The sequence below is a fragment of the Myotis yumanensis genome, unplaced genomic scaffold, assembly GCF_028538775.1.
Source record: "Myotis yumanensis isolate MYYU_CA2020_CCGP unplaced genomic scaffold, mMyoYum1.0.hap1 SCAF_3, whole genome shotgun sequence".
NCBI lineage: Eukaryota > Metazoa > Chordata > Mammalia > Chiroptera > Vespertilionidae > Myotis > Myotis yumanensis.
In genome coordinates, this window is record NW_027223754.1 from 193,410,420 (window position 1) to 193,437,875 (window position 27,456).

Below are 27,456 nucleotides of genomic sequence, written 5' to 3' on the forward strand. Positions count from 1 at the left end.
AGTGACAGACACCCGGGCCTCTGTGCGCCCGAACCCGGAAGGCGGGGCTTGTGGCTGGGGAAGGAGGGGCTTAGGAGCTCGCTGCGCCCAGAGCTACCTGGGTAAGGCCCAAGATGGCTGCTTCCACCTAGTGCCGACGTGAGGGCAGCACGAGCGGTCCCTGCCATCTCCTTGAAGCTCACGTCTGGCCAGCACTCTGCCATAGCTGTATGCTGTGGTAGGGGAGAGACGAGAACAATGGCAGGGTGCCTCGCTGCGGACGCAGGAAGGCGCCTGTGGAGCTGGGTGCCCCAGGCCTGCAGAAGTTTCTCTCTGGGTAAGTGGCGGATGGAGAGAGACGCCCGGAGAACTGCTTTTCAGTAAGCGGCCAGGATTCAGTCTCTTCCTTCTCCATCCCTAGGTGTTCCTGACTTGTATTTTGTAAGGCACACCGTCCCACCCCCCAAAGTGGTTGATCGTTGGAACGAGAAGAGGGCCATGTTTGGGGTGTATGACAACATCGGGATCCTGGGTAAGACTCGACTCCCTTGCACAGAATTTAAGAATGGCAATTACGTTGTAACAATGGCCTTTCCACCCCCCCTCCCCCCCCACTGTGTAGGAATGGTAACGTGCTCAGTAGCAAAGAGCAAACACTTATGTGGTTAGTTACGTTACACTGGGCATTGTTCTGAGTGTCCTACATGTATTAACTCATTCATCCGCATAATAACGTTTTCACTTTACAGGTGAGGAAACTGAAGCATAAAGAGGCTAAGTAATTTTTTCAAAACTAGCAAATGGCAGTGTCAGAATTTGAACCCCAAACAGTCTGGCTCCAAAGTCTGTGCTCTTGATACTGTAGTGTGATGTGTCTTGTCTGTAGGGGCTGCTCTGAACGGTGCAACTGTATGCGGAAGGCTTGGCAGCTGGTCGAGGCTGTGTTGTCTTGGAACTAATATGTTCTCTCACATTACACAGGAAATTTTGAAAAGCACCCCAAAGAACTAATCAGGGGCCCCAAATGGCTTCGAGGCTGGAAGGGGAATGAATTGCAGCGTTGTATCCGAAAGAAGAGAATGGTTGGAAATCGGATGTTCAGTGATGACCTGCACAACCTTAACAAACGCATCAGCTATCTCTACAAACATTTTAACCGACGTGGAAAGTACCGGTAGAAGAGTAAGCTGGGGACTGTGGAAGAGGCATATCTAACATCCAGGTGGAGGGAAACAGTACTTTTTTCCCTATGAAGAAAGGAATTTGTATGCTCTCTGTAATAAAATGAGGCTTCTTTAGAATCTGTTATCCACACACTTTATTTTCCTCTAGATGCTACTTTTACTTGCATAGACTATGAAGTCTGACTCATTCCTAAGTCTTAGAGTCTGAGATTTGGACTTTACCACTTGCCTTTTGCAGTCTAGCCATGTCTATGGCCTTTAAAAAAGAAAAATTATTGTTGGAATTTTTTGACATTTGGGCTTCATGTATTGAAAGTGGTAATTTTTAATTGCCTCTTAATGTTAAATATATTTTAAAAAATCCACAGTGGGCCTGGCTGGTGTGGCTCAATGGTTGAGTATCAACCTATAAACCAGGAGCCCAGGTTTCAGGCTTGGTCCACAGTTGGGGGCAGGAAGGAGGCAGCTGATCAATGATTCTCATCATTGATTTTTCTATCTCCCTCTCTCTCCCTCTCTGAAATTAATAAAAATATGTTTTTAAAAAATTCACACTGGAGTGAAATGTAATGGAAAAGTGGCATTATATTTCTGTACTATTCTTATAAAAACTATTGGTTACCTTTTCTGAGCAGAAAATTGTAGGAGAAACAAAAATGTGTAATATATCCTTGACCTACTCTCTGCATATGCTTTTCTAGTTAGGGATATCCTAGCCTATCCTATATAATAAAAGGGTAATAGGCAAATCGACTGAACAGCAAATGACCGGTCGCTACAACATGCACTGACCACCAGGGGGCAGATGCTCAATGCAGGAGCTGCCCTCTGGTGGTCAGTGCGCTTCCACAGGGGGAGCGCCGCTTGGCCACAAGCTGGGCTGACGGTTTGCAAGCACAGTAGCCCACCTCTGGCAGCACTAAGGAGCAGGCCTAAGCCGCGGTTGGACATCCCTGAGGCTCCTGGACTGCGAGAGGGCGCAGGCTGGGCTGAGGGACCCCCACCCAAGTGCATGAATTTTGTGCACCAGCCTCTAGTGCAGCAGTTCTCAAACTGTGGGTCGTGACCCCTTTGGGGATCAAATGACCCTTTCACAGGGGTCACCTAAGACCATCGGAAAATACATATATAATTACATATTGTTTTGTGATTAATCACTATGCTTTAATTATGTTCAATTTGTAACAATGAAATTGGGGGTCACCACAACATGAGGAACTGTATTAAAGGGTTACGGCATTAGGAAGGTTGAGAACCACTGCTCTAGTGTGTGTGTGTGTGTGTGTGTGTATATATATATATATATATATATATATATTCTTCAGAACACCTTGCACTTAGCAGTCTCAAATATTTGATTGTCTCCTCTCCAGTCCCACCAAATCATGTAAGGTATTCCAGAGCCACTCATATTTCATACCCACCTCTCCATTCTTATATCCAGCTCTTCTCCAGCCATCACTTTGAAAACACTCTCCCATATTATGAGCCCCGATACATAATATCTACATTTCCATAAGACCCAGGATCGTAATTTATGTTCACACATACCCATATCCATTTCTCTGAAACCCTAAACTTTTCACATAGGGAGCAGGCCTAAGCCGGCAGTTGGACATTCTTAGTGCTGCTGGGGGAGGCCAGAGAGGCTCCCGCCACGCCGCTATGCTTGCCAGCCATGAGCCCAGCTTCTGGCTGAGCGGTGCTCCCCCTGTGGAAGTACACTGGCCACCAGGGGGCAGTTCCTGTGCTGAGCGTCTGCCCCCTCGTGGTCAGTGCATGTCATAGTGACTGGTTGTTCTGCCATTTGGTCGATTTGCATATTAGCTTTTTATTATATAGGATATTTTAGTAGAACATGTGATTATTAGTGAAGAGGAAACTGATAGTTCAGTTCAGTGAGCATTTATAAAATGTTTCCTGCTGTGAAAATATAAAAGGTCTTGTTTTCAAGGACAGAACAATCTTGTTTTAGGTGTGAAACAGTATGTAACATTTTCATTCAATAAACACTGAATCATATGTGCAAGGTTATTTGTAGGGACATAAATCACTGTCAGGATTGATTCCTAACTCTCAGTAGCTTTCATTCTACTTAAGAGATATATATGTAAACAATATGAATTTGAATATGGTAATTGCATAGAAAAATTAGAGACTTCTAAGTTTTTTCTTGGCTGGGGTGGGGGAGTGGGTAGTCAGAAAAGGTATTTGTTGAAAAGATGACATTTGAGCTAAGTCTTGGAAAATTTCAGCTTAAGGACATGGGAAATCAATGTTAACTATGAACGGTAACATATGGGCAGCAGCTTTGATGAGTAAGAAATAATTCAGGTGGGTAGGGGATTGGGGGATAGCCTTGTCATGGGAACATAGACATGTGAGCAAAGGTGGCAACTACTGCCACAGGTCCATAGGATTAAGTTAATGATCATTAACATTATCAGTAATATTTTTCTAATAATAGGAAATAAGTTTTAGATAGGAAAAATAGCGCCAAATGACCAGGAGTCTAGCGAGGATGAAGACCTTAGATTTTTTTAACCCTGTAGACCAGAGCTGTTCAATCCTGGTTACATGTTAGAAACTTCTCAGAGGCTTTAACAAAAAACAACAACAAAAAAGAAGACTTGGACCCATCCTACACCAGTGAAATCAATCTGAGACTGGGTTCCAAGCATTCATGTTTTTAAAAGCCCCCAAGAGGTTCTAAATTAGGATCGAGTACCACTGCTTTGGAAAATGGAAGAAGGCAAGGGAATGCTTTTTAGGGTTCCTTTACTTTGATTTGGCTGAGTCTCTGAACTCATAATATTTTTGCTGTTTGATTTTGCTTGGTTTAATGTGTCTGTGTCTGTCTTCCCCATTAGTTAAGCCTCATTCCCACTGAAGGTAGGGACTGTCTTGTACATATTTGATTGCTGCAGTAGTTGAATATCTGGCATATTAGATATCTTTATATATGGGCTCTTTTTAAAAATATCAATTTTAGAGAAAGAGAAACATTGATTGGTTGCCTCCCATAGACACCCCAACTGGGGATCAAACCTGCATCCTAACTATGTGCTCTGACCAGGAATTGAACTGTGACCTCCCGTTTCATATGTTGACACTCAACCACTGAGCCACGCTGGCTGGGCTCCTTTTTATGATTAAAATAAAACCTGTTAAACTAGTAACAGAGGGAAATTTCATTAATTTGATAAAGATTATATATTGGAGATGAACAACATAGATTTATGGACATGTATTCCCTTTAAAAATCAGCAACAAGACAAGGATGCCCACTATTACTGCTGCATTATAACTTAGTACTAAAGGTCCTAGTCAGTGTTACAAAAAAATTAGTGGTTGCTAAGGGTTAGGGGTGGGGTGGGTGTGGCTATAAAGAGACAGCTCCAGGGAGTCTTGTGCTTGTGTAATAGTTCTGTACTCTGATTGTGGTAAAAGGAATCTACACTATTTTATAAAACTATATACACATGCAGGCCCACACACACATATACTCAAGAATGCATGTAAAAATGGCAAAATCTGAATAAGCTCTGTGGGTTGTACCAATGTCAATTTCCTGGTTTTAATATTATAGGTGAAGGGCTATAGGGCTGTATTATTTTCTTAATTTTAAAAGTATTTAAATTTTTAAAAAAATTAAGTGACTTAGTTTTCAGGGGAAAGTTGGTGGGGATACTTAGGTGTTCATGCTGCCAAAAATAATTCCTCCCATTAATTTTGTCTTTGAGGGTTTATGATTCGTTTTCAGTTCCTACAAGTTGTCATTTTGGTGTGGTTATAGGAGGTAGACGGGATAAACACATGATCAGTACATTATGTTTCTAAGAGCAATTGTTTATTAGTTTTAAGCAGGGTTGTGACATTTGCATAGAGCATTCTGGTGGTTCCTTAAAGGATGGATATGAGGGAGGGCAAGACTAGAAACACAAAGATATTTCACTAATTCTAAAATACACTTTTAAAAAATTTTAACATCTAAATTAGGATGTTTCAATATAACCGTTAGCCAAATGAGTGTCTGAGGCTTGGAAGAAAATTCAGAGACAGAAGAGGAACACTGAGAAATGCTGTCTCACCGAAGTTCTTGATGACTTACTACATTGTGTGGAAAGTTATGAACATCTGAGACTGAGTCAAAAAAAATGAATCATAAGAGCCTCAATATGACGTTTTAGGAATACTGTTACCATGTTATTTTGTATTTTCTTTTTTTACATATGCACCAGAGTGAAATATAAAAATCTCTATATAAGTCTATACTTTCAATAAATATAAAAACAGTTGATAAGAAGCATCGAGTCAGCTTATTTGCTACCTTTTTTCCCTAGCGGGAGCTAAAATAATGTTGAGTTTTACAACGGATAAGAACAGTGAGACAAGGGGAGAGAATTCTTGAAATACTAACAAGGAAAAATCGACTCGACTTGGTGAATTATTAGAGGAGGGGTAAGGATGAACGGGGAGGAAGTCCAGGGTGGTGTCCGTTTGGGCCACCTGGTGGGTAAGGTACCTGGAAGGCACGGGAGGAGCAGGTTTGGCGGGAGGTTCAGTGTCGGATACCCGGCGTGAGGCGCTTGTCGGCAGCGTGGAAGGAAACGGATGAACGAAGCCTGCGAATCTGCTTTGGGGTGACGGAACCCCCGCCCGGTACTTGGGCCCGAGAGCCTGCCGTTCTGCCTTAACGGACTCTGCCTCCGCGGAGTTGTTGGTCAGAGGCGGGCAGGTGGATGGGACGCCGGACAGATCTGGGCGTCAGGGCTGTGCGTGGACTGACAAACCACCGACTTCCCCGGGACTCCAGAGTCCCGGCCACTGTGAGCTCCCGGGACACTCGGCCGCTGTCGGCGAGAGCGGCGCGATTGGCTGGAGCTGCCGGCGCTGGGACCGTAGGCGGGGCCAGGCTTCAGAAACTGTTCAGCAATTGGCTGGCAGGCACCAGAAAAGGCTTAACTCGAAATGTTGGAGTTGCCTCTCCAGAGGGTGGAAGCGTGTTTCCACAACCCCCTGTCGCTTAGTTACAGATTAGCCAACTATAGTCATCTTTGTCAGTGAATGAGGAAACCACTACTTTGATTGGCCAATTTGCTCGGGCTTCCCTTCTGGACTGCGCCTGTCCCGGGCGGGGATTGGGCCGCGGGATTCTCAATCTTATTGGGGAGGCGTGGCCGGCACTAATAAAGACCGGGATCCGAACTGCAGCTGCAGTAAGTTCCACCGCAGCTAGAGCTCCGGGTGGTCAACTAGACGTGCAGCTCGGCAGTTCCGTGGACTTCAGCCGCAGCGTTCCCCTCGCCGGGTGTCTCGCCGCAGCCTCCGGAGAGGAGACCGATCCTCACTTCTCAGAGAAATGTGAGTTGACTCTGGTGTGGGGAGCTCGACCCTCCATGCCAACTGTCACCGCCAGCGTCAGACTCTGCGGGATGGAAATGGCGCATTGCAGCAGCTGCAGCGACGCGGGGAACTACCCCCGCGCGCAGCCCCCAGACCTGACCACCCCCAGCGAGGAGGGCAGCACTCCACTCCTGCACTAGCCACAGCCAGCACCCCACGGGCGGGGCAGGGGCGTAGGGGTCCCACATTCATTGCACCCATTCTTCTCGCCCGAGGGGCGCCTCATGCAGGTCTCGGTCTAGCGGAGCCCGGGAGAGGGCGTAGGTGGGCATGGAGTTATCGGGTAGGGTCTGAACGAATCTGTACTTGGTTCCTCTGGAAAGACAGTCATAGATGCATCTGCTAGTTAGTAATTTCTGTATGTCCCTCACCCCAACTGTTACGTGTTGCCTCCGTCCCACCTTGGCAGTGAGCAGAGCTCCAGAAACTTATCTGCCAGTTCTCAGAACTCAGGGGGCAGTGCCCTATGATTCCAAAATGCCTTCCTCCCATGGCCACCCTGAGGTGTTTCCCTTCACTGAGTCTCAGCCAAGTGCTGGGAAGAGAAATAGAGCTGAGGATCCCCGTCTTCCCCAGCGCATTACATTTAGTCTCGGACCATCTTCAGCATCACCCCCATCCTAAGACCCGAGGGAGAACCATGGCTAGAGAAGTGAAGCACTCCCCTGTCAGGACCACTGTCTTTGATAGAGGTCTTTCTTCCTTGCCATTGCCTGGAGTCCTGGCCTGGTCCTAGACAAAAAACGGGAAAAGGTTTACTTATCCTACATAAAGGTTATAACTGTTCTGGATATTTTATTGCTGAGTGCTCTCAACTCCCAACAAGTCGTACGTGGAATGGTCCCTTCACATGCTTTATAACCATGTCACAGTTTCTCAATTGGATTTCTGCAGCTTTTACTCTGTGACATTCTGTGCATCTTGGCCAAGTCCTAGGAACCCATTTGTTTGCATTTGGGGAAGGAGGATCCTTCTCGGCTGACTGGTTCCCAGGAGCACCCATGTGGGATGCACCGAAGGAGGTGGAGAAAGTGTGGGGACCAGCAGGGCATCACAAGGCCTCTGACATCAATCTTGTCATTGCTGCCGCCACCCTGGACTGCTTCCAAGACCAAACAGTGGCTCCTACCCACTCATTGGATTTTCCATCTTCAGAGAAACTAGATTGCTGCCGAGTTCAGTGGTAGCACAAGAGTCTCATGGCTTCCGTGGCTTTGGATCTTCCCTTTGCGCCTTTACGCCTTAGAAGTGAGGAAGTGATAAGTGAATGGGGATACGCCAGGTGTAATCTGCTAGTGTCTCCTTTCTGAGATCTTATTTATCTTTTTAGACTTGAAAGAAATTCATTTAGGGAGGAGGAACTTTTGGGTATTAGGTCTATTGTGAGTAGTCAAGGCATTTCCTGCGTGGTGACTTGGTGATGGTTTAATCCCTCTATCATTCATTCTTAGACGGCTCCTAAGAGGTATGTTTTGTGAGATTCAGCTTCTGTTTGAGGAGTTCTTATTGTAATTTCTATTCTCCATCAGATTTGAGAGACCTCCCTCCTGCGGGTAGGGTCTTCCTTGGGAGAGAAAATCTCATGCCGTAGGTTAGACTTCATGAAAAAGAGTTTGTCTTGAACACCTCATACCAGGTTAATCCCTTCTAAGGCTGAGGGAATGAGGACAATCACTGTGGGTAGTAGTGTAAACCAAAATTTCTCTTTGGGACATAGGGACACATGTCTCTTTGGGACACAGGGTAGTTTCCTGAGATTTGTTGCCAAATCTAGAAAAAGAAGGGACAGAATGTCAAAGATGCATGTACACTGAGGCCCATTTCTCTTCATTTTGCCTCCTGTCTATGCTCTTGGAACAGTTTCATAATTAATGTAATTGTTTTAGGCCCCAGTTCTATCTAAGTGAAATTCCCATCTTCTCTGCCAAAAACAAAGGGAGCAAACTGTTCTGACTCACTCCACCTACAGAGGCTCTGCCTTTGGTGATTCTCCAAGTTGTCCTTACAACAGCCCCAATATACTAATTGCTGAATGAAACATAACCAGTAAGTGGATCCCCTTAAGCAGAATCTGTCAGCTTGCTCTTTGTAGATTTAGGCTTTGGGGAGAAGGGCTGTTTAGTCCATAGGTTTATCCTGAGGGTTTAGTCTTGTGTACAAATTTCTTCTAACCTGGATTGGAGGTTTCCAGTTTGACTTTATGTGAAAGGCTCTGACAGCCAGGGCAATGCCATTCAGGCCAAAGGTGGCACATTAGTCCCTGGAACCATTGTGTCAAAGGATGTGTGTGAGTTCGGGTCAGAAGATGGCCCAAATAAGATCTCTTGATACCACCCTGGACGTCCTTGACGCCCACTAAATGTTGTTACAGGATCTTTTGTGAATATCCCACGTCCCGCGTGATTCAGGGTTTGGGATCTGGAGAAGGGGTTGCATGCAAATGAAAGAGACGAGACAAGAAATAATAATTTGGAAATATTGGGAGCCAGGCAGAAAGCCCAGTGCAAGGGAAAGGACTTCCACTGGGTGCCCAGGCCTTGCCAACCTTTTATTCAATTCTGGATACACATCTAGCTCTTAGTCAGGAAGGTAATTGCATTAACAGACAGACTATCTTAAAGGTCAGCAAACATTAGAAGGATTTACTCCGAGACAATTTGGTCAGGAAATAGCTTGAGCCCTCATTGTCTGGACTAAACAGTCGGTGCTTAGCTCTGGCCCTTGCCAGGGGCTCAAGGTTCACCAGCTTTCCGGGATCCTTGTTTACACTTCTCTGATAGTGAAGACAATGGGTGGCTTCCTGCATCTTTTATCTTTTGCTTCTTGTCACTGTGCTGTATCTCCCTCCGTATGGCCAAGGAGCTAGAACCCCTTCTAATTACATATCGTAACCTAATTGCCATGAATTTGATGGTGTGGGTTGAGAATGCACATGATTTCTTTCTTGTTTTGGGTACTTTGTGTACTCTGTCCACTTTTCTTCCTTTCTTTCTTTTTATTATATTTTCTTTTAAAAAAATCTTTATTGTTGAAAGTATTATTCAGGCCCTCCTTTTCCCCCCATTAACCTCTTCCAGCCCACTCCCATCCTCCCTCCTGCCCCAGGCCCTCAGCACCCCATTGTCTGTGTCCATCCATGCGTTATGCATATATGCCTACAAGTCATCCACTTTCTCTACAGGTCCGATCCAGCTCAGCCGCCCACTGAAGGGGCAGAAGGGACTGCCCCAGGTGGGGGTCCCCCTGGCCCTCCTCCTAATACGACCAGCAACAGAAGACTACAGCAAACCCAGGCGCAAGTAGAGGAGGTAGGTGGAGCGTTTTTCCCTGAGGGTTTCCAAATCATAGGCGTTTAGAACTTTTCTTTCTTATAGAGCAGTGGTTCTCAACCTTCTGGCCCTTTAATACAGTTCCTCATGTTGTGGTGACCCACAACCATAAAATTATTTTCGTTGCTACTTCATAACTAATTTTGCTACTGTTATGAATCGTAATGTAAATATCTGATATGCAGGATGGTCTTAGGCGACCCCTGTGAAAGGGTCGTTCGACCGCCAAAGGGGTCGCGACCCACAGGTTGAGAACCGCTGTTATAGAGAGATAGCTAAAGGCTTTGGGAGGCAAGGTTTCCGTTGGAGTTACACAGGGCAACCCTGTGATCCACTGGTTGTTGTTCTTTCCCGTGTCTCTGGTGGAGAGCTTAGCAGCTTTGTTTCTGGCCCCCCTCAGGTGGTGGACATCATGCGCGTAAATGTGGACAAGGTCCTGAAGAGGGACGAAATACTGTCAGAGCTAGATGACCGAGCTGATGCCTTGCAGATGGGAGCGTCACAATTTGAGAGCAGCGCTGCCAAGCTAAAGAGGAAGTATTGGTGGAAAAACTGCAAGGTGAATTTTCTTGTCCTTTCCCCCTTCTTTTTCCTGGGCCACAACTCACAGAAGGCAAGAAATCCCTCCGGTTCTAAAGGGTGTCCCAAAATTCATGCAAGAAGTAATTTTGATAGAAAACACAGGTTTATAATTAAAAATTGTAAATTTTTTATTGATTCATAAAGTATACAATATAGGGTTATGTATGGAATAGCATATCGGGTAAATGGCCTCCACAGCACAAAAAACTGGATTATCATGTTGCGATAGCAGCAAGCACCATTAACTGTTATTGCCTGAGCAGCCGCATTTCGGTCATGGAAAATTTCAACAAAAGAGTGCGCATGTGCCAGCAAAGCCGTGGAGGCCATTTACCTGATATGCTATTCTATACATAACCCTATACTGTATACTTTATGAATCAATAAAAAATTTACAATTTTTAATTATAAACCTGTGTTTTCTATCAAAATTACTTCTTGAGTGAATTTTGGGACACCCTTTACATTCCTCCCCTTTAGTGGTACAGGATCATTGCCCTGCAGAACTCTTCTTGGGAGGGAAGTCTTAAAAGCCTCCTTGAGCTGCATTACCCAGAATTGGCCACCAGGGTAGGCTAGAGTATTCAGACCCACTCACCGGGGACACCCTGAGGAGTTTGGAAATGGTTAGTCAAGCTGCCTTTGCCAAAAGGACCCCTGGGAAATTTTTCACCTGGCCCTTCCTCAAACACCCAACATGGACACAATGACTGGAGTAGATAAATGTATTTAAATACATGCAGCTTTGAGGAATGAGCTGAACACTTCACATTGAAAAATGAATCATCTGACTGGAGATCCATTGCAGTTCTTTTCAACACGACAGGACCTAAGGAAAAAGAAGCAGCTACAAACGCTCTGATGTTTCTGAGGAGCTTCCCCTGTGGTGCAGGGGTTATTGTCTGATGGGGAGCGTGGGGGCTGGGCCCTTGCCAAGAGGCCTGCAGATCTCCTGGGTGATGTGTGTTTCTTGCATTGTCCCAAAGACAGAGTAAGTTCTCTTCCTGGCTCTTTCCTTTCCCAAGTCCAAGGACCCATTTTTTGTCAATTTCTCCTCAGATGATGATCATGCTGGGGGTTATCTGTGCCATCATCGTGGTAGTTATTGCAAGTAAGTATTCCTGAGGTTTCTGGTGGGGTGAAGAGGTGGGGAGGTCCTGGAGTCTTCTCCCAGCCCTGCCTGCTTGCCTCCCTGCCTGAGGAGTGGGGCTGCTCTGACTGAGGTATGGAGATCACTGTTGTGGAATCGTCACCTGGCTCAGGAGGGAGGAAGGGCAAAGACAAAGGACTCCCTTGATGGACAAGGCTTCCCTCTGCTGTTTGTCACTGTCGTGGGTCAGAGGGAGACATGGGGATGGGACACCTACAACTGAAAGACCCGAATGCCTAGTAACTTGATGTCATTTGTGCTCTTGTTTTCTCTTGTCTCTCTCTCTTCTCCATCTTGGACTTCCTGATTCCTGTGTCCAGTCTACTTTTTTACTTGAGAACGTGCCACCCCTTCCCTGTTCTCCATTGCCATCCAAACTCATGTTCCTCTCCTTGTTTGCTCTCTCAACGAACTTCCCCATCCACCTTCCTCCATCCCAGCCCAGGCTTCTCCATCGCTCATTCCTCCTCTGCTGTTGCTTTCATTTGCACTATGTCCCTCAACACTGGAAATGCTGCTCCTGGCGCAATTTGAAGCAACTATCTGAAGAGCAACAGCTGGCACCTCCTCCCTACCTGCTTCTTATGTACTCGCAAATTCCTCCAAAGCCAAAAAGAGATGGAGGCCAAGGGAAGGGGACGGGTGTAGCTGTAGTGATGTGTCCACAAAAGTGTCAAGATTTGGGGAGGAGAAGGGTATCAGTGCCTGTGGTGCCTCCAGGAAAGCCAGGCCGCTGGCAGGAGGAGGCCATGAACACCTGCGAAAATGGTGGCTCACTCAGGGCTGCCCTGGTCACTTGGAGCTTTTCTCCTATGCCAGGCCTGAAGAGGATCCTGGGTGGGCACAAAGTCCAACTCGGTCCTGGTGCAATACCCTCTTAGAGAGTAAAACCTGTTTTTTGCAGTTATTTCTAATCTGTTAGTCCAAGATTTTCTACGTCTTCAGGGATCTTACAGCCTTTTACTTTGTTCTCCAGTGACCTGGAGAACACATATTAATTGTGAAAATACCAGAATTCTCATTGCCATCCTAGAAGCAGTCCCACAAGCTCATAACCGGAAAGGGTAGTCCCTTGTCCACATTTTCTGTGGCATTCTGTACTGTTCATGAGAGTACCAAATCACTTCATCTAGCCAAAGTCTGGGGCTCTTGATTGGTTTCCATTGTTGGCATACAGAGAGCATGTCTATTAGTTAGAGAGAAACAGTGAATGAAGGGCCTAATTTGAAAATAACAAGCTCAGAGGAAGCCACTTCTTGCCCTCTCGTTAAGGAGGGTCCTGCTCCTCCCTTCCTGTTGATTAAGGAGTGTGAGGGGTCCTTGGACTTTCAGGGACTTCCTCTGCACCACTCCTGTGTACTTGCCAAAGACAGGGATGAGGCAAGATGTCCTTCCTGAGGCCTGGCCGATTCTGAATATTTTAGAACAGCCCAGTATACCCACCAACTCAGTCTTGGGGTAGGAGGCGGACAGTGTAGAGTTTGTGTTATCACGGGGCCCTTTCACCTAGAGCCACCTGTCTGTTCTTCCTGCATTGTACTCCCCTTCTAAACCACGTGTTCCCATCTGAATTCCACTTTGCCTCCTTTCCTTTTCTCTTTGCATGGCTTGTGGGTACAGACAGTGGAATCTAAGGATGGGAGCTACTCAGCCTGTGCAGGGGCCACTGCTGGGCTTCAGGATAGGGTATTGGGTGGGGTAGGCCCAGGGGTGAGGGGAGGCGGGCAGGCTGGGAACAGAAGGGGAAACACCCATGCGCTTGTATTCCTTCTGTCCTCTGGCCCACAAGCAGGAAGAGGCTGGGGCCAGGCTGGGCCGGGTTGGATGCTCACTTTCCATGCAGCAGCATTTCTCTGCGCAAAACCATCCTTCCTCTCCCTTTGCCCCTGTTCCCCACATTCCCTTTGTCCTGCCCCAGGGTGGGACTGAAGAGCTGGAAGAAAGCAGTCAGTGTACCCTCCCAAAGGTCTCCACTCTCCTCTGGGCTCCTCTTTGCCTAATGCAGGGGGTCACCGTTGGAGAAGAGCCACCACTGTCCTCGATGTGTCCCAAGCCTGGAGCAAATTCGCCCTCTTAGCCCACCCAGCCTCGTCACAGGAATTATTTCCTGGGTGTCTGTCCCTCTGAGGCTCACTAGATATAGTTGGCTTTGTTCTTTTGGAGATGTCAGCCCTTCTACTTTCTTTCTCATCCCACTGTGTACCCTCTTTTGTGTCTTTGCTGTCCCCTTTCCCTCCCACCACCCATGTGCATGAGCAAATGTGCAACTAAACCCTGGGACTTTGCAGTCAAATGAAGCTGAGCTTCCCAGATCCCCTTCGGTTTGCCATGAGACGATGTGGCGTTTCCACTGTGTGTCTGTCATCACCTCTTTGTCTTTTCCCCTAACCTCAATCTCATACGTGTATAGAATAATAATTGTACTTCACCAAAGGCATGTGGCATATTTACCAATGTCATGTATTCTAAACAAAGGCGCAAAAAATATAAATTCCTAACTACACTGACTTGGGTGTTGTTTGGGTTGGGGTAACTGAGCAGAGAGGGGGAGACGGGGAGTGTTCCTTCTTTCTAGTAGTCTGATGTTGCTTTAGGCCGGAAGGGCTGGCTTATGTGTGTCAGATGGTCTTCGGAGATTAAAGCTCTGTGTTGGCAAAGGAAGTGGTCTCTGCTCTCAGCATTCATGCCTGACGCAACCCAACTCTTCAGGTGCCAGTGAGAGGAAGTGACAACAGGAAGTTGAGTGAGGATCTCACACTGATAAACAACTGCAGGTTTTCTCAGACATTTCCTATCTACCTCCTTCCTTCCTGCGGAGTTCCACTGTATGGACTAGCAGATTTGAGAAATGAATAAAAAAATCTCTCCCTGGCAGCTGAGTCGTGTGAGGAGGAGTTGTAGGTATCCTGAAGTGACCAGCAACAGTCTAAGGAGCAGAACCTAATTACAGCTCCAGGTTACACAGAGCAATTGAGACGGGCCCTGGGGCTGCCTTCGAGGGCCTTTATTTCACACCTTGAACACTTTGCAGCAAGGCCCGGGACACAGCTCAGTTGGGTCCAACACAGGGGAAGATAGGAAAGTGGAAAAGCTTTGCCGCCAAGGACCCAAGAGGCTTTTATTCGGACAGAGTTCAATATTTGTGTGTGGTGGCCCAACCTCTATCCCTTTGTCCCACTGCCCCTCACTTGCTCCTTTCTTAATTTCTTCCCATTTTCTGTTCCTACCACTGTACCTCAAATCTGGTTCTTGTTTTAACTTCCACCCAGACCTTCCTGATGTCCTCTGTCCTGTTTACCCGAGGCAAAGCCCAGAGGGCACCTACAGCATCTCCTCCCTGACGCAGAAGGAAGGCAGAGTCCTGCACATGTTCAGAGCCAGTGCCCCAGTGATCTGTGCTTTCTTCATGCTTTTCTTGGGGTATTTTTGAGCTTTGAGGCTTGGCTTAGAGTCCTTCTGGGAGAGCGTGACTACTCTTTCTTTTTACTTGGAGGCAGGAGCGTGGTTTCCCAGAGGGCCTCGGAGTCTTGGCAGACCTTGGATGAGGTAGCTAGGAGAGAACAAGAGGGAGTGAGGTTGGTTTCAGCTGTGGTAACCCCCAAAGCTGTGGGCTGTGGTGAGGGGGTAGGGAGGACTGGCTGGAACCTGGGATGCTTGGGCTTCATCCCTGGTCTGGGTGGGGAGATGGTGAGGAGGTGGTTAGCGGAGGCTGGTCTGTAAGTGAGGTGGGTCAGGCAGAGCTGAGGGCAGTGGACTCTTACCTTTCCATCTCTGAAGTCCCAGGTACAGTAGTGCAAGGAGGAAGAGGGTGCTGGCAAAAAGGACTCCAAAGGCCACAGTTCTCTGCTCTGTAGGTGAGAAGAGTGCAGGCAGGAATCAGTGCGCAGGAACTAGCTCAGCCCGCGCCCGCAGGAGGACAAAGGAGTGTGTGTGAGTGTGTGAGTCCCTGTGTGGGGAGCTCATATCAAGAGTTCTGCTCTCACCCAGGAACTGGGCACACAGTAGCATTTGTACTTGCTCAAGGTTGTTGGATGTTTGTGTGTTTCTCCACACATAATTCCTACCGTTTCCCACCTCAGGACAACATTTTTTTTTTTATTGCTTTGCAAGAGAAATTTAAGTTAGATAGCGGTTGGCAGTTAAGCTAGGATTTTATAAATAGCTGGAGAATGACGTGAGCTGAGACAAAACCCCAGTCTCAAATAATAATGCCCAGTGCTCCTGGATGTCTGCATTCTAAGTACTGATTCTTTCCTGTTTAAAAATTTTACATAATATTCTGTGGCTTCAGGATGAAGTTCCAGCTTGAAGGCCCATCAGTATCAGCCCACTAGCCCTGGTCAGCGTGCCCAATGGTTAGAGCATTGGCCTGCACACCTGAGGGTCATGGGTTCAATTCGCTGTCAAGGGCACATACCTCGGTTGCAGGTTTGTTCCCCAGCTCCAGTTGGGAGTGGGAGGCAACCCCAATCTCTCTTCTCTCCTCCTTGCTCTCACCCCTCCTTTCCACTCTCTACAAATCAATGGAAAAACATCTTCACACCTCAGGTGCAGATGAAAAAGAAAAAGTGTCAGCCCACTAATAGCAGTGGAGGGTTTGAGTTCTAGTGTAATCAGGCTGCCTGTTTTTTCACACTTCACCCTTTACCATTTACTAGGTCGGTGACCTTGGGCAAATTACTTAACATCTGTAAGTGCCAGTTCACTCATTAATACAATGGGAGTCATGCTAAGACATGTGATCATACATCTAAGTGCTTAGCATAGTGCTCAATTCATGTAAATGCTCAGTCAATACAATTACTTCTCAAGCTTAAGGCCACTTCCCAGTTCTCCCACACACTCTCGGCTCTAGCTGTGCAGTTCCCCGAGTGCTCTTAGGCTGCGTTATACTCGGCCTTCATACATGTTCTTTCTGTCTTGGTGTTTCCTTGCCCCTCGAGCTAGCTAACTTGGTTTTCATGCCCTCCCCCTTCCTCGGTCATCTTCCCTGCCTGCGTAGTCGATCCCTCCAACTGGACTAAGTTCCTTAAGGGCAGGGTCCGGAGTTATCCAGCCTTCATCTCCAGCACACCGCCTGGTGCCCTGGCACCTGGGGCGTACTAAAGTCTCAGGATGGTGGTGGCAGCTATGGAGGCTGCTGCCCTGGAAAGAAGCTGAGACTGTGAATGAACATAGCGTGGTGGGAAGCAGAACAAGACCAAAGATGAGCTGGAGGTAGGAGAGCCACAAGCCCAGGGTAGAGGTGGGCACCCCAGTACCTGGTGGGGCAGCCCAGGCGCTGGTCACAATGGGCTCCTCCAGGGAGATGTGGGTCACCTGACAGGTGTAAGTGGCACCAGCAGAGCCAGGTTCCACCGTCAGGGAGGAGGAGATGCTGTAGGTGCCCTCTGCGCTTTGCCGGAGGCTGGAGAAGGAGGAATCAGCGACTGGGACTGGGGCTCCACCCGGTTCCTCTCGGGTCCACGTCACAGTCACGTCCAGAGGATAATAGCCAACGATGTTGCAGATGAGAGTGGGTGGCAGAGCTTCATTTGCCAAGCCCAGTCGTACTTTGGGAGAAGCTGGAAGAAAGAATAATATTCCAGAGGGGTCAATGGGACAACAGAGAGGCCTAAAGCCTTCTCTTCCTGCTGAGAGTGAGCTAGGATGTGGAGGCTGAAGTTTCATCCTCAGTGGAGTGCCAAGGGGCGGTGAGGAGTCCACCCTGGATGCAGGCCATAAAGGGGTACATCTTCCACAGGTAATTGAAAGACGCTAGTAAAACCAACTAACGGCTGGCTTGCTTCTTATCATCACTATAAGCAGTGACTTGAAAGGGTATCAGTGATGAAACCCTCTTCTCGATCAGGGCCACTCTCACTGCACCTCCTGGGCTTGCTCTGCTCCTTTAGGGAGTGTGATTGGAGGCAGCCAGCAGGGCAGGGCAACCGGATCCTGGGCTGGGAAGTTTCTCGATGGATTTATTCCGAAGTGTAACAGAAGGCAGTCTGATGCCCTCTGCACCTCTAGGGTGCAGATGACATTTAGGCTGTGGGAATGCAGTCTGCCTCTCAGGAAATGCCCTTGTATTTGGACTCCACTATGGAAAAACACTCCCAATAAGCATATCCCTTTCCCTTTCCCCCAGAGAAGTGAGTTCTGGCCTCACCTTGGACATGGAGCTGGATGATTTGTTGAGCTTGGTACAGAGAGGTGGTGATCTGGCAAATGTAGGTCCCCTCGTCCTTCAGAGTGAGGCTGGGTAGCGTGAGGGAGGCGTCCCCGGCCATGAGAAGCTGCTCAGGCTCCAGGGTAGCACCCTCTCGCTTGGCCTGCCCCTGCCCTGTGGTCCAGCTGTACACCAGCTGGCCGCTGCCTTTATGCTGCAGCCGCCACTCCACTCTGGCGAGGTCCAAGCCTGGCGTCATGGAGAAGCCGCAGTGCAGGGAGGCTGAGGACCCCCGCTGGAAAATCAGGGATGGGGTATGTGTTGTCACCTGGAACTCCACTGTGGTGAGAGAAAGAGGGGGATGTGCTCAGCTGCCGCTTGAGACCACCTGATCTGAGCCGTGGGCATGTTGTGGGTACACATCTGCCCCTCCTTTCTTGGACAGTGAGGGCAGTTGGGCTCATTTTCCAAACAGATGGAACCACAAAGAAATGGGGCTCTAGAACCACATGATTTCACTCACATGTGGCATATAAAACTGAAACTTACGAACACAAACAGCATTGTGGTGGTTGCCAGAGGGAGGAAAAGGAGTCCTAATGTGAGGTGACAGGAGAAGATTTGACTTTGGGTGGTGGGTACATGGTGCTAGAGGCAGATTTTGTAATTTAGTCACCCACACATGAAACCTATATGTTCATGTTGACTAATGTCACTCCAATAAAATTTAATTAAAAAACAAAACAAACAACAACAAAAAATAAATGGGCTTGGAAAGGCAGTGTGACACACAAGGTGACCTTAACAATTTTGGAGTCGCCCCTGGATAATCTGAGGAAAGCTGTTGGCCTCTCACTAGGAAGATACACATGCAAAATTGTGGGTTACTGTTGGCTCTTGGGTAAGAACCACTGGAGCAGATAAAACATATTGGAAGCCTGATTCTTCCATGTGGCCGCTCTGTGGCCTTGGACAAGTCACTTAGTGTTGCCAAGCTCACCTGCCGAAGGCAAGGCTGCTGTGAAGTCTAAGTAGGAGTAAGAGTTTAAAAAGCGCACTGTACGCCCAGCCGCTGTGGCTCAGTTGGTTGGGAATCGTCCTGTGCACGGTTGCCGGTTCGATTCCTGGTGGGGGCACATTCCTGGGTTGTGGGTTCAATCCCCGGTCGGGGCATGTACGGGAGGTAACCGATCGGTGTTCCTCTCTCACATCGCTGTTTCTCTCTCGCTCCCTCTCTAAGCATGAGGATTAAAAACTAAAATAAAAAGCACACTACTTAGTATTTGTGCCAGACATGCTAAACCTAAATCTAATGAGGAGAACAATCAGGCAGTGGGATATGCTACCAGACAAGGCCTAGGGCTCTTCAAAGCCGTCAGGGCTATGAAAGACAGTTCTGGAGTAAAGGCGCTAAATGCGTGTGTGGTCCTTGCTTGAATCCTGGACTCTACAAGAGCCAGAGAGCTACAAAGGACATTATTGGGGTAATTGGAGAAGTTTGAATTTGGACTTCATACTCGACAGTATTATTGTTATCAGTTTTTAAGTATTGACCTTAAGTATGATGCTCAGTGGTGTAGCAAGGGGGACTGCCCTGGCAAATATGTTCTTAAATTCTTGACACACTGTTCCCCCTTATTGTCTGCACCATGGTAGACCACCCCACCTTGGTTTGCTGAGGTGCTGGTTCTGTGATGATGGAGAATATCCCTGTCTTTGGTTATAAACCAAATGCTGTAAACCACATGTTATACATGTCAGTATTTGGGGTGAAGTACTGGGATTTCTGCAGCTCTCAATTTGTTCAGGAATATCTATAAAGAGAATGCTAACAGTTGATGGGACCTAGGTATACAACATACAGGTGTTCATTACATTATTCTTTCACCTTTTGTAGGCTTAAAATATCCCAAAATAAAAAGGGACTATCTAGCTATACCAGGACTATGAGGACTCCTCTTTTCTGCTGTAGCAGGATACACTTAGGTTGGACCACAGAAAGGTCGAATGTTCTGGGGCTTTCTAAGGATAGGTGGGTAGCTCCCTAATCTTTGGACTTGGGTGTCTCTTTTTGGAGGTAAAATAGTACATTTAATGAACTCTGGAGAAACTTATCCTCATGTTCTCAATTCCCTGCGCCCTCTGGGATGTGCTGGAGAAGGCAGGAACTGGGTTTTACTAATATTATTAATAAGGGACAAGGAACAAATTCTGAATCCCTGTGCTTTGCTCTCATCAAACACCAGACCAGGATGGCTTTTCATTGGGAGAAAACTGGTGCTTGGCCCAGTAAGCCTACTACGAACAGCATACATGACTAGAGCACCACATGTCATTTCCTCAGGCAAAACAGTGAGGAGAAAGTTATCCCCGTTTTGGACCTTTCGAAAGAAAGGACTGAGGTCGAGGGGACACCTTGAGATGACTGATGTGGATGGAGGTGGACTTGTTCCCTCCCTTCTTCTATTTCTTGCCCAGTCGGCGTGGCTCAGTGGTTGAGCGTTGACCTGTGAACCGGGAGATCACAGTTTGATTCCCAATCAGGGCACATGCCTGGGTTGTGGGCTTGATCCCCAGTGTGGGGCCTGCAGGAGGCAGCCGATCAATGATTCTCATCATTGATTCTATCTCTCCCTCTCTGAACTCAATAAAAATATATTAAAACAAAACTTTCTGCTACTTTTCATTTTCTTACCTGTAGTCAGCACAGTCCCCTGGGGGCCCAGGGGTAGGTTCAGTGTGGGGGGCATGACAGCCCTGTTCTCAGCATCCCTGAGAGTCTTCATCAGGATAGAGACCCTGGGTCCCCCTCCAGAGACCTGCAAGTTGGTGATGAACCAAGCTGCTGTCTCAACAGCCGCGTCTTGTCTGGCCTGGAGAAAATAGCGGGAGATCTCGCAGGTCACCTCCTTCTCGCTGCAGTCAGCATGGAGCAAGGCCTCTGCGTTGGGAATCTGCACCGGACTCACTAGGGGAGAAGGGCGGACGGCACAGGGTGGATTGGATTGAGGACATGGGAAGCAGATGCAGGTGGGTGCACTGGGAACTGGGCTGTCCCAGTGGAGGGAGCAGAGCAGGACACGGGGTGGAGGCTCTTACCTGAGGCCTCAAAGGTAACAGGTGGGTTGTCTTTGGACAGTGTGCTCACTTGGAAGTCGGTGAAGCCTTCCAGGGAGCCATCATCCAGCACTGGCACCTGCTTCAGCACCAGCAGGGCCTTCACCATGTTCTTTTCGCTGGCAAAGCCTCCATGGTGCTTGCCTTCCTCCACCAAGAAGCAGTCCAAGACCACGTCCACGGCCCGCCACTGTCTTTCTGCTGCAGGGAAAAGAGTGGGCTGCAGCCACACCCTCCCGCCCAGAAAGTTACTTCTGTGCCCACTCCCTGCCCCAACTGCGGAGTCACTAGGGGCAAAGGTTGTGTTCCAGAGGCCCAGCTGTCTCTGTCCCTATCTTGTCACCCTCCAGACCAGCTTTCTGGGAAGCACCTGCCTTTCCAGGTACTTCTTGATGCGAGTGATTTAAAGCCCTGGATTTGCCTTGCTCCGAAGGGTTTATGCTTTTACTTTCATTTCCAACCATCGAATGAAAGCTATTTTCAGGCAAAGGAGTTCTCAGCAAAAGCAAATAAGTGAGCAGAATTGCCAGGGGGAGAGACAACAGGCCATCGTGCAGCCCAGGGTGTTGGCAGCCATCTTCTCCACTTGCCAGCCGGCAACAGGTCTGCTCTGCTTTCTGCCCCAACATGCAGCCTTCCCCTCCCACCTCCTGATCACCTTCCTGGTGACTTCCTAGCTGGGGACCCTTTCTCTTCCGAAGGTGTCCCCTCTCCCAAGGACAGCGCTCCCACCACATTCACCGTGAAGGCCCCTCTTTTTCATTTGGCTTTTCCTCCCGGGTCTCCGCCTCTCTCCCCAGCACAACTGGTTCCGTTGTCAGCCACTGAGCCTTTCTCCCCTTGGGCTTAGAAGCGATTGGCTCCTCTCCCCTTGTGTAATCCAGAGGGTGGCTGTTCGGAGCTTCCCTAGCCTCACACTTCTCTCCGGCCGGCGCCCACTCACCTGTGTCCACGGCAGCTCCGGACAGAGCCAAGCAGAGCAGCAGCCACCAGCCCTCTGTGCCCATGGGGGCTGCTCTCAGGCCCCTCCGCTGCCCGTCTCCACCGGCTCCCTGCTGGCAAGGTCCCAGCTGGAGAAGAGGGGTCTCTCAACACTCCTTTCAATACTCCTTGGTGGCCAACGGCTTGTGAGTTTCTCTCCGGTCCTCCGCCTACTTCTCTTTCACTTTCACTTTGAGGAAGCGCCACTGCGGCTGCCTTCGCCTCTGGGTGAAGCCATTTCTTGCTGGTGCCAGAGTCCTGTTCACTGTTCTCCTCTCCAGCCCCACTGCCCACCCCCGTCATCCCCTGGCGATCTCAAGACCTGACTTCACTGCGTGCACCCTTCTGCTCCCCACCCGCCCCAAGAAAGTGAAGCTGTAGGGAAAGGGAGGTGGGAGGAGGAAGGAAGATACCGAAGCTAAAAGCAGGAACCCCCTGAGTCTGGGAACCTTTTCTCATTTTCTGTTGGTGCCACACCTCCTCCCTCCCCTGCTGGGCAGGCCCCAACACCAGACCGCAGGGGAGAAGGCTCCTCCCTCCGATCCCTGATGGAGATGAGGCTGGGAGTGGCCTGCGCTGTGAGTGGAATTTCAGAGAGGCGGCATGTGTCAGTCTGTCACTTTATTCTGCTGAGTTTCTAAATACAGCACGTGGGGCTTTCCTGGGCTTAAGTGTATTTTACAGCTGGAACCCCAGCCCTCGTCCCGCACGGAGGTGAAGCTGGCTGGGCCAGGACACATCCCGCTTCCCACCCCCCACCTCCCACTGTCCTTGTCACGCCAGCCTCAAAAGGTACTTTCTCAAGTCTGCACACAGGAAAGGGCCCTCCTAGGGCATGGCACTGAATTTGCGGTTGCTGGGTCTCATTGCCTCTGGCTGGGCAGTGGGCCGAGGTGGAGGCCAGGCCTTTTCTGCAGTGAGGGCCCCCTCTGGGGAGTGCCGGCTCAGAGGTAGGAAGCAGGCTCAGGCTTTCGGTAATCCTCCTGGACGGGGATGGCTTCGCCTTCCTCCTCCCTGGGACAGCTGTAGGGACAAGGCTCAGCAGGCGCCGCCGGACTTTCTCCTTTGTCTGCAGAAGCAGAAACAGATGACTCTTGGCCAGTGGTCAGGGGAGGAGGTGAAGGAAGAGGAGATAAGGAAAGCTTGGGGAGGGCTGTCAGGAGGACTTCAGCTAAGAGGAGAGGAAGACGAGGCAGGAGCCAGGGTGGATACAGATGGAGCGAGGGAGGCTTCCAGGACGTCCCAGGCATGGGTGGCAGGGCTGCGGAGGTGGGGTGGGGTCAGAAACAGGATTGGAGACCTGTATTTTGTCTCTTACTTAGTCCATTTTTTCTTCGTTGATGGAGGAACAGGGCTCCGCCCATGGTGAAAACAAGGAACATTCCAGACAGGATCACGAAGATTCTGATGCACTCTGAGTTGCATAGGAACCTCTGGGCTGTGATAGGCAGGGGCCACACCAGGGTTTGGGAGAAGGGCCCAGTCCTAGATTCCTCTCACCCCAGCCCTCCCCTCATCTTTGCCTCTCTCCTCCCGGCCTTCCTCTCCTCCCCCCTATCATTGGACCAAGTCCTCTCTTCATCCCTAGACTCTGCTCCTCCTCCTCTTCTCCCCACTCCTAGGAGCTGGCTTCTCTCTTGGACTCTCCCATATATATTCTCTTGGAGTGGAGAATGTGGAGAAAACTCACCTGGCCGTTGAGTCGAGAGAGCTGGGGCAGGCAGCCTGAGGTCAGCCAGAGTTTGCACGTGCCTGGCTGTCTTGGCCTCCAGCAACTCTGGAAAAAACAGACACAGGGTGAGCAACAGCAGGGAGCCTGCAGGGAAAGACCAGGCTGAAGGCCTAGGGGCCTGGGAGGAGTTGGATGAGATGGAAAAGCAGAGACAAGCCGACCAGGCAACTCATGTGGGGGGTGAGCTCAGAGGGGTGCTACTTGAGAGTGACCCTTACCCCAAACTGGACAAAGAGTTCCCTGGAACTCACTTTTGGTGTAAGGTAAATGGGTGGGTTGTGGGCCGGGGGCCGATGATAGACGAGGGGTCAGCGTGGGGGTTCTAGCAGGATCACACTCGGTACACTCCTTGTCCTTGCACTCCCAGCCCGTGGGGCAGGTACACACGGCATTGGCGGTGGGGGTGCAGTTTCGAATGAGATGACCTGGAGACAGAGGAGGCGGGAGGAATACAAGACTCTCAGGCCTCAGAGACCTGCAAACCCCCCTTGCTTAATCCTCTCCCCCAGGCCCACCCCACCCGCACAGAGGCTGGCCTCTCTCTCACCACCACCCAGTCCCTTTGCCATTAGTATTATTGTTATTAAGAAAAAAAAACTTGGACCTTTTAGAAAATTTATGATTCAGAAAGAGACACTATGAAGAGTAGGAAAAGTCTGAGATTTTTACAATTGGATTGTAGTATAGAGAAGTTTGGTACCAGTTGGTCTCACAAGTATCACCAGCAGCAGGTTAAACAGAAGATGACCAGTAGGGGGTGATCATGCAGCTGTTTGTTCAAAAGAAGGGAAGGGCTAAAGAAGGGGCTGGGCCTGCTGGCCTGGCTCAGCGGTTCAACATCCACCTATGGACCAGGAGATCACAGTTCAATTCCCTGTGAGGGCACATACCCGGGTTGTGGATGTGCAGGAGGCGGCCAATCAATGATTCTCATCATTGATGTTTCTCTCTCTCTCTTTTCCTCTCTGAGATCAATAAAAATGTATATTAAAAAAAAAGAAGGGGCTGGGATTGGGTAAAAATGGATGAAATGCCATTGTTTTCAGTGATGAGTATCCAGAAATCTGGAGGTTTTTTTTCCCACCATGTGTAACATGTGCACAAAATTCTAGGCTATCTGGTACTTCTCCATCTTACAGATGGGAATACCTGTGTCTCATAGAGAGAAGGATCATGGATTGGGCTGGGCTGGAACATAGCGAAGGGAACACAGGCTGGCTCAGTGCTGGGAGAAGGCTTTCTGGTGGGGCCTGCAGAGGGACTGGGGCAGGTTTTGAATTTTAAAAGTCCAACCCTGCTGGTGTTGCGGTCAAGAAGAGAAAAACGGCTGTTAACAGTCACATTTTTAAGTTACCTGGACTGGGGAATGCTTCTTGTGTATGCAAGATGTTGCTGTTTGATTTGCAATGGCAAAACCTTTTTTATTTAGTTATTTTTTTAAAGAACACAGTGTTAAAAGCCCAGTGAAACCAAACACATTTCAAAGGCAAGTAGTGGAATAGCTCAGCTAAGTAGTCCGTCCTCACAAGTGTCATGCCGCAGGGCACCTGTTCAAAGGGTCCCCGTTAAAACCTGCCACTCCTTGTGCACTGGCACCTCCTCATTCCTGAAATCCTAGCTACTGTGGAGGAATAATAAAAGGATTCCTAACACAGCCACAGGTATTACACTTCCTACTTTAAAAAAATAAAAGAAATTACGAAATTTCATTTGTGTGTGTGGCTGAAATCAGGGGTTCTAGAGCCACCTCCTTTTTTTTAGTGTCTTGATGCCAACCATGGACCCATTCTCAGCAGTCCCTCGGATTTTGCCTACTCTTCCCCTAAACACTCGAGTTCTCATCACATCAGCATCCCTGCTCCCCGCTCCCAGGTGCCCCATTTCCCCAGCGTTGGCTCCCTTGCCCTAGCCTTGAACTCTACCCCCTCTTTGCTCCTCCACACCCAGCTCTGCCACCTTGCTCCCCGGATGCTTGCCCATCTCACCAGAGTGACAGTGCCGGCAGCTCTCGCAGTGGGGCCGGGCGTTGTGGTCTGGTGAGAAGGAGACCCCCGGTATACACGGTTCACACTGAGCGGCCGCTCTCTGCTGGTCGCAGTGCTTCTTGAGGAACGTTCCTGTGAGCAGAGGTCCAGGGTCAAGGCTGCTTCTCTGCCCTCTGCAAGGTGGTGCCTGGGGCACTGCAGGATTCCTCCCCCTGCTGGAGTGCAGACTCACGTTCTGCTTCTCTTCCCCCCAATCCCAGTCCTCTCCCATATCAGTCTGCCCCTGGCAAGGCGTCCTCTCTTACCTGGCTCACACATCTGGCAGCACAGTTCCTTCTGAGCCCGGTAGTGCTTCTCTGGGCAGCTATTGGGGGCTGGGGTAGCTGAGAGCCCTGCCAGAGCCCCCAGAATCCACAGCCAGCAGGAAGGTGGCCAGGCCATGGCTCCTGCCCGGGAAGCTAACTGCTGGCCTCTACACTGGGCGCCGTTTCCTCCTCTTTGCACCTCCCGGGCAGCAGCTGCGGGTCTCCGTGTAGTCCTGCTTCAGGTGGCAAGCTAACTTTTGGTGGCAGTTGAAGCTCTACTGTGACTGTTTTTTGTTGTTGTTGTTTGTTTGTCTTTACAGCAGCAACCTCTTACTCCTCCACCCTTTTTGCGTGCTGGGTGCTGGGGAGAGTGGTTAAAGGGCAAACTCTGTCAGAAGACCTGCTGCTCTTCAAAGTCACCCCCCTCCTCCCCCCCAACATGCAGCTTCTCCGTTTCCGTCTCTGCTTGGTGCCCGTGAAGAATGTAACCCATGTACGCCTGCCTCTTTTATACAGCGTTGAGCGTGCAGCCACCCGCCTCTCATTCACACACTTGTACTCAAAGGTGCCCACATTCCGGCCCTGTTCACAGCGTACAAGCTAATTGGCACGTCCCTTCTCCCCTCTCCGCAGAGGATAAGTTTATTTCTTTCACAGAGATAAGCAATGCAGAGAAGGAAGGGGAACAGGAACTGAGGATCTGAAACAGGGTCAGGTGAATTTTAGAACTGAGAAGTTTTCAGGTTTGGGGAAGGAACTAGCACCACAAGACACCTTCACGGGGCTGGGGTAGTAACCGCAGTCCAGTGCAGCATTTCTGCAGCAGGACGGTTGACTGTTCATGCTAAGTGGGGTGAATAATGACCATGACTAGCCTTGGTTTTATGGCCAAAAGAGTTTGTGATGGAAGCGTTAAAATGGCATCCAAGGGACGTAAACCTCTGTCACGCTTTGCGCTAGGAGATCACACGTGACCTCATTTAGTGTTCCTGCCAGTCTGTGATACAGGTATCACCCACTGCCCATCTGTCCTTCCTTCCTCACCCCACTAGCACCTTCATCTTCCCCTTGCCACCTCTGACTGTGTCAGTCGCTGAGGTCCTGGAGCCCCCAGGGCCTCTCCCCCATACACCTTGGGCACTGAGGTTAAAGGCCCAAGCCTGTGCGTCATCTCGTCCCTACTTCTATGGTTTGGGGAATATTGGACATAGCTGGACTTTCCCCTCTGAGTTCTAGGAACATATGGGTCAGACGGCTGTCCCCTCCTTTTTCCCTGAGGAATGAGGCGTGTGTGCCTCATTTCTCTAGGGCCTAGAATCTAGGCTATTTTTCACTCAGGGGCTTTGCAGTTGTCTTCACAGGGCTTGTAAAATGTCACACCCTTGTGATTTCACTTGCTATATTGGTTCTCTGTCTTACTCTTTCATTTCCTTTCTCTTCATTTTTTCCATCCCCTTGCCCTTCCCCGACCCCCTCTAGTCTTCAGGTGGTCCTGTCTACTGGGAAGCCATATATGGGTGTGATTTGAATAGCTACTTATGCAAAAACCTCCATT

General features: G+C 49.2%; 4 protein-coding genes across 7 annotated transcripts; 2 read left to right on the forward strand and 2 right to left on the reverse strand.

Annotated features, from left to right (window-relative positions):
* The first annotated feature begins 95 nt into the window (after positions 1-95).
* On the forward strand, positions 96-1,280 carry MRPL51 (mitochondrial ribosomal protein L51). The gene is made up of 3 exons (XM_070410815.1): positions 96-316; positions 401-511; positions 961-1,280. The coding sequence occupies exons 1-3, from the start codon at positions 238-240 to the stop codon at positions 1,155-1,157; spliced, it is 387 nt and encodes a 128-aa protein (XP_070266916.1). The 5' UTR covers positions 96-237; the 3' UTR covers positions 1,158-1,280.
* A 5,123-nt stretch (positions 1,281-6,403) lies between these two features.
* Positions 6,404-14,611, forward strand: VAMP1 (vesicle associated membrane protein 1). 3 transcript variants are annotated; one of them, XM_070410818.1, is made up of 5 exons: positions 6,404-6,527; positions 9,751-9,877; positions 10,299-10,457; positions 11,540-11,591; positions 14,225-14,611. In XM_070410818.1, coding segments are annotated over exons 1-5 (465 nt in total). In that variant the 5' UTR covers positions 6,404-6,525; the 3' UTR covers positions 14,350-14,611. The 3 variants fall into 3 exon arrangements, with proteins under 3 accessions (XP_070266919.1, XP_070266920.1, XP_070266921.1); XM_070410819.1 differs by lacking the exon at positions 14,225-14,611 and adding an exon at positions 13,636-14,200; XM_070410820.1 differs by lacking the exon at positions 14,225-14,611 and adding an exon at positions 11,951-13,726.
* Positions 14,612-14,722: 111 nt separating this feature from the next.
* TAPBPL (TAP binding protein like) lies at positions 14,723-22,287 on the reverse strand. Of its 2 annotated transcripts, none has more exons than XM_070410817.1 (7): positions 21,842-22,287; positions 20,881-21,096; positions 20,477-20,749; positions 17,782-18,120; positions 16,892-17,194; positions 15,392-15,478; positions 14,723-15,180 (listed from the first exon to the last, which is right to left on the reverse strand). In XM_070410817.1, exons 1-7 carry the CDS (start codon positions 21,903-21,905, stop codon positions 15,101-15,103), a joined length of 1,362 nt encoding a protein of 453 aa, XP_070266918.1. In that variant the 5' UTR covers positions 21,906-22,287; the 3' UTR covers positions 14,723-15,100. The 2 variants fall into 2 exon arrangements, with proteins under 2 accessions (XP_070266918.1, XP_070266917.1); XM_070410816.1 differs by having other exon boundaries at positions 20,881-21,099.
* Positions 22,288-22,491: 204 nt separating this feature from the next.
* CD27 (CD27 molecule) lies at positions 22,492-26,555 on the reverse strand. The gene is made up of 7 exons (XM_070410821.1): positions 26,499-26,555; positions 25,902-26,262; positions 25,597-25,728; positions 23,863-24,036; positions 23,570-23,656; positions 23,198-23,317; positions 22,492-22,948 (listed from the first exon to the last, which is right to left on the reverse strand). Exons 2-7 carry the CDS (start codon positions 26,035-26,037, stop codon positions 22,824-22,826), a joined length of 774 nt encoding a protein of 257 aa, XP_070266922.1. The 5' UTR covers positions 26,038-26,262; positions 26,499-26,555; the 3' UTR covers positions 22,492-22,823.
* Positions 26,556-27,456: the final 901 nt, after the last annotated feature.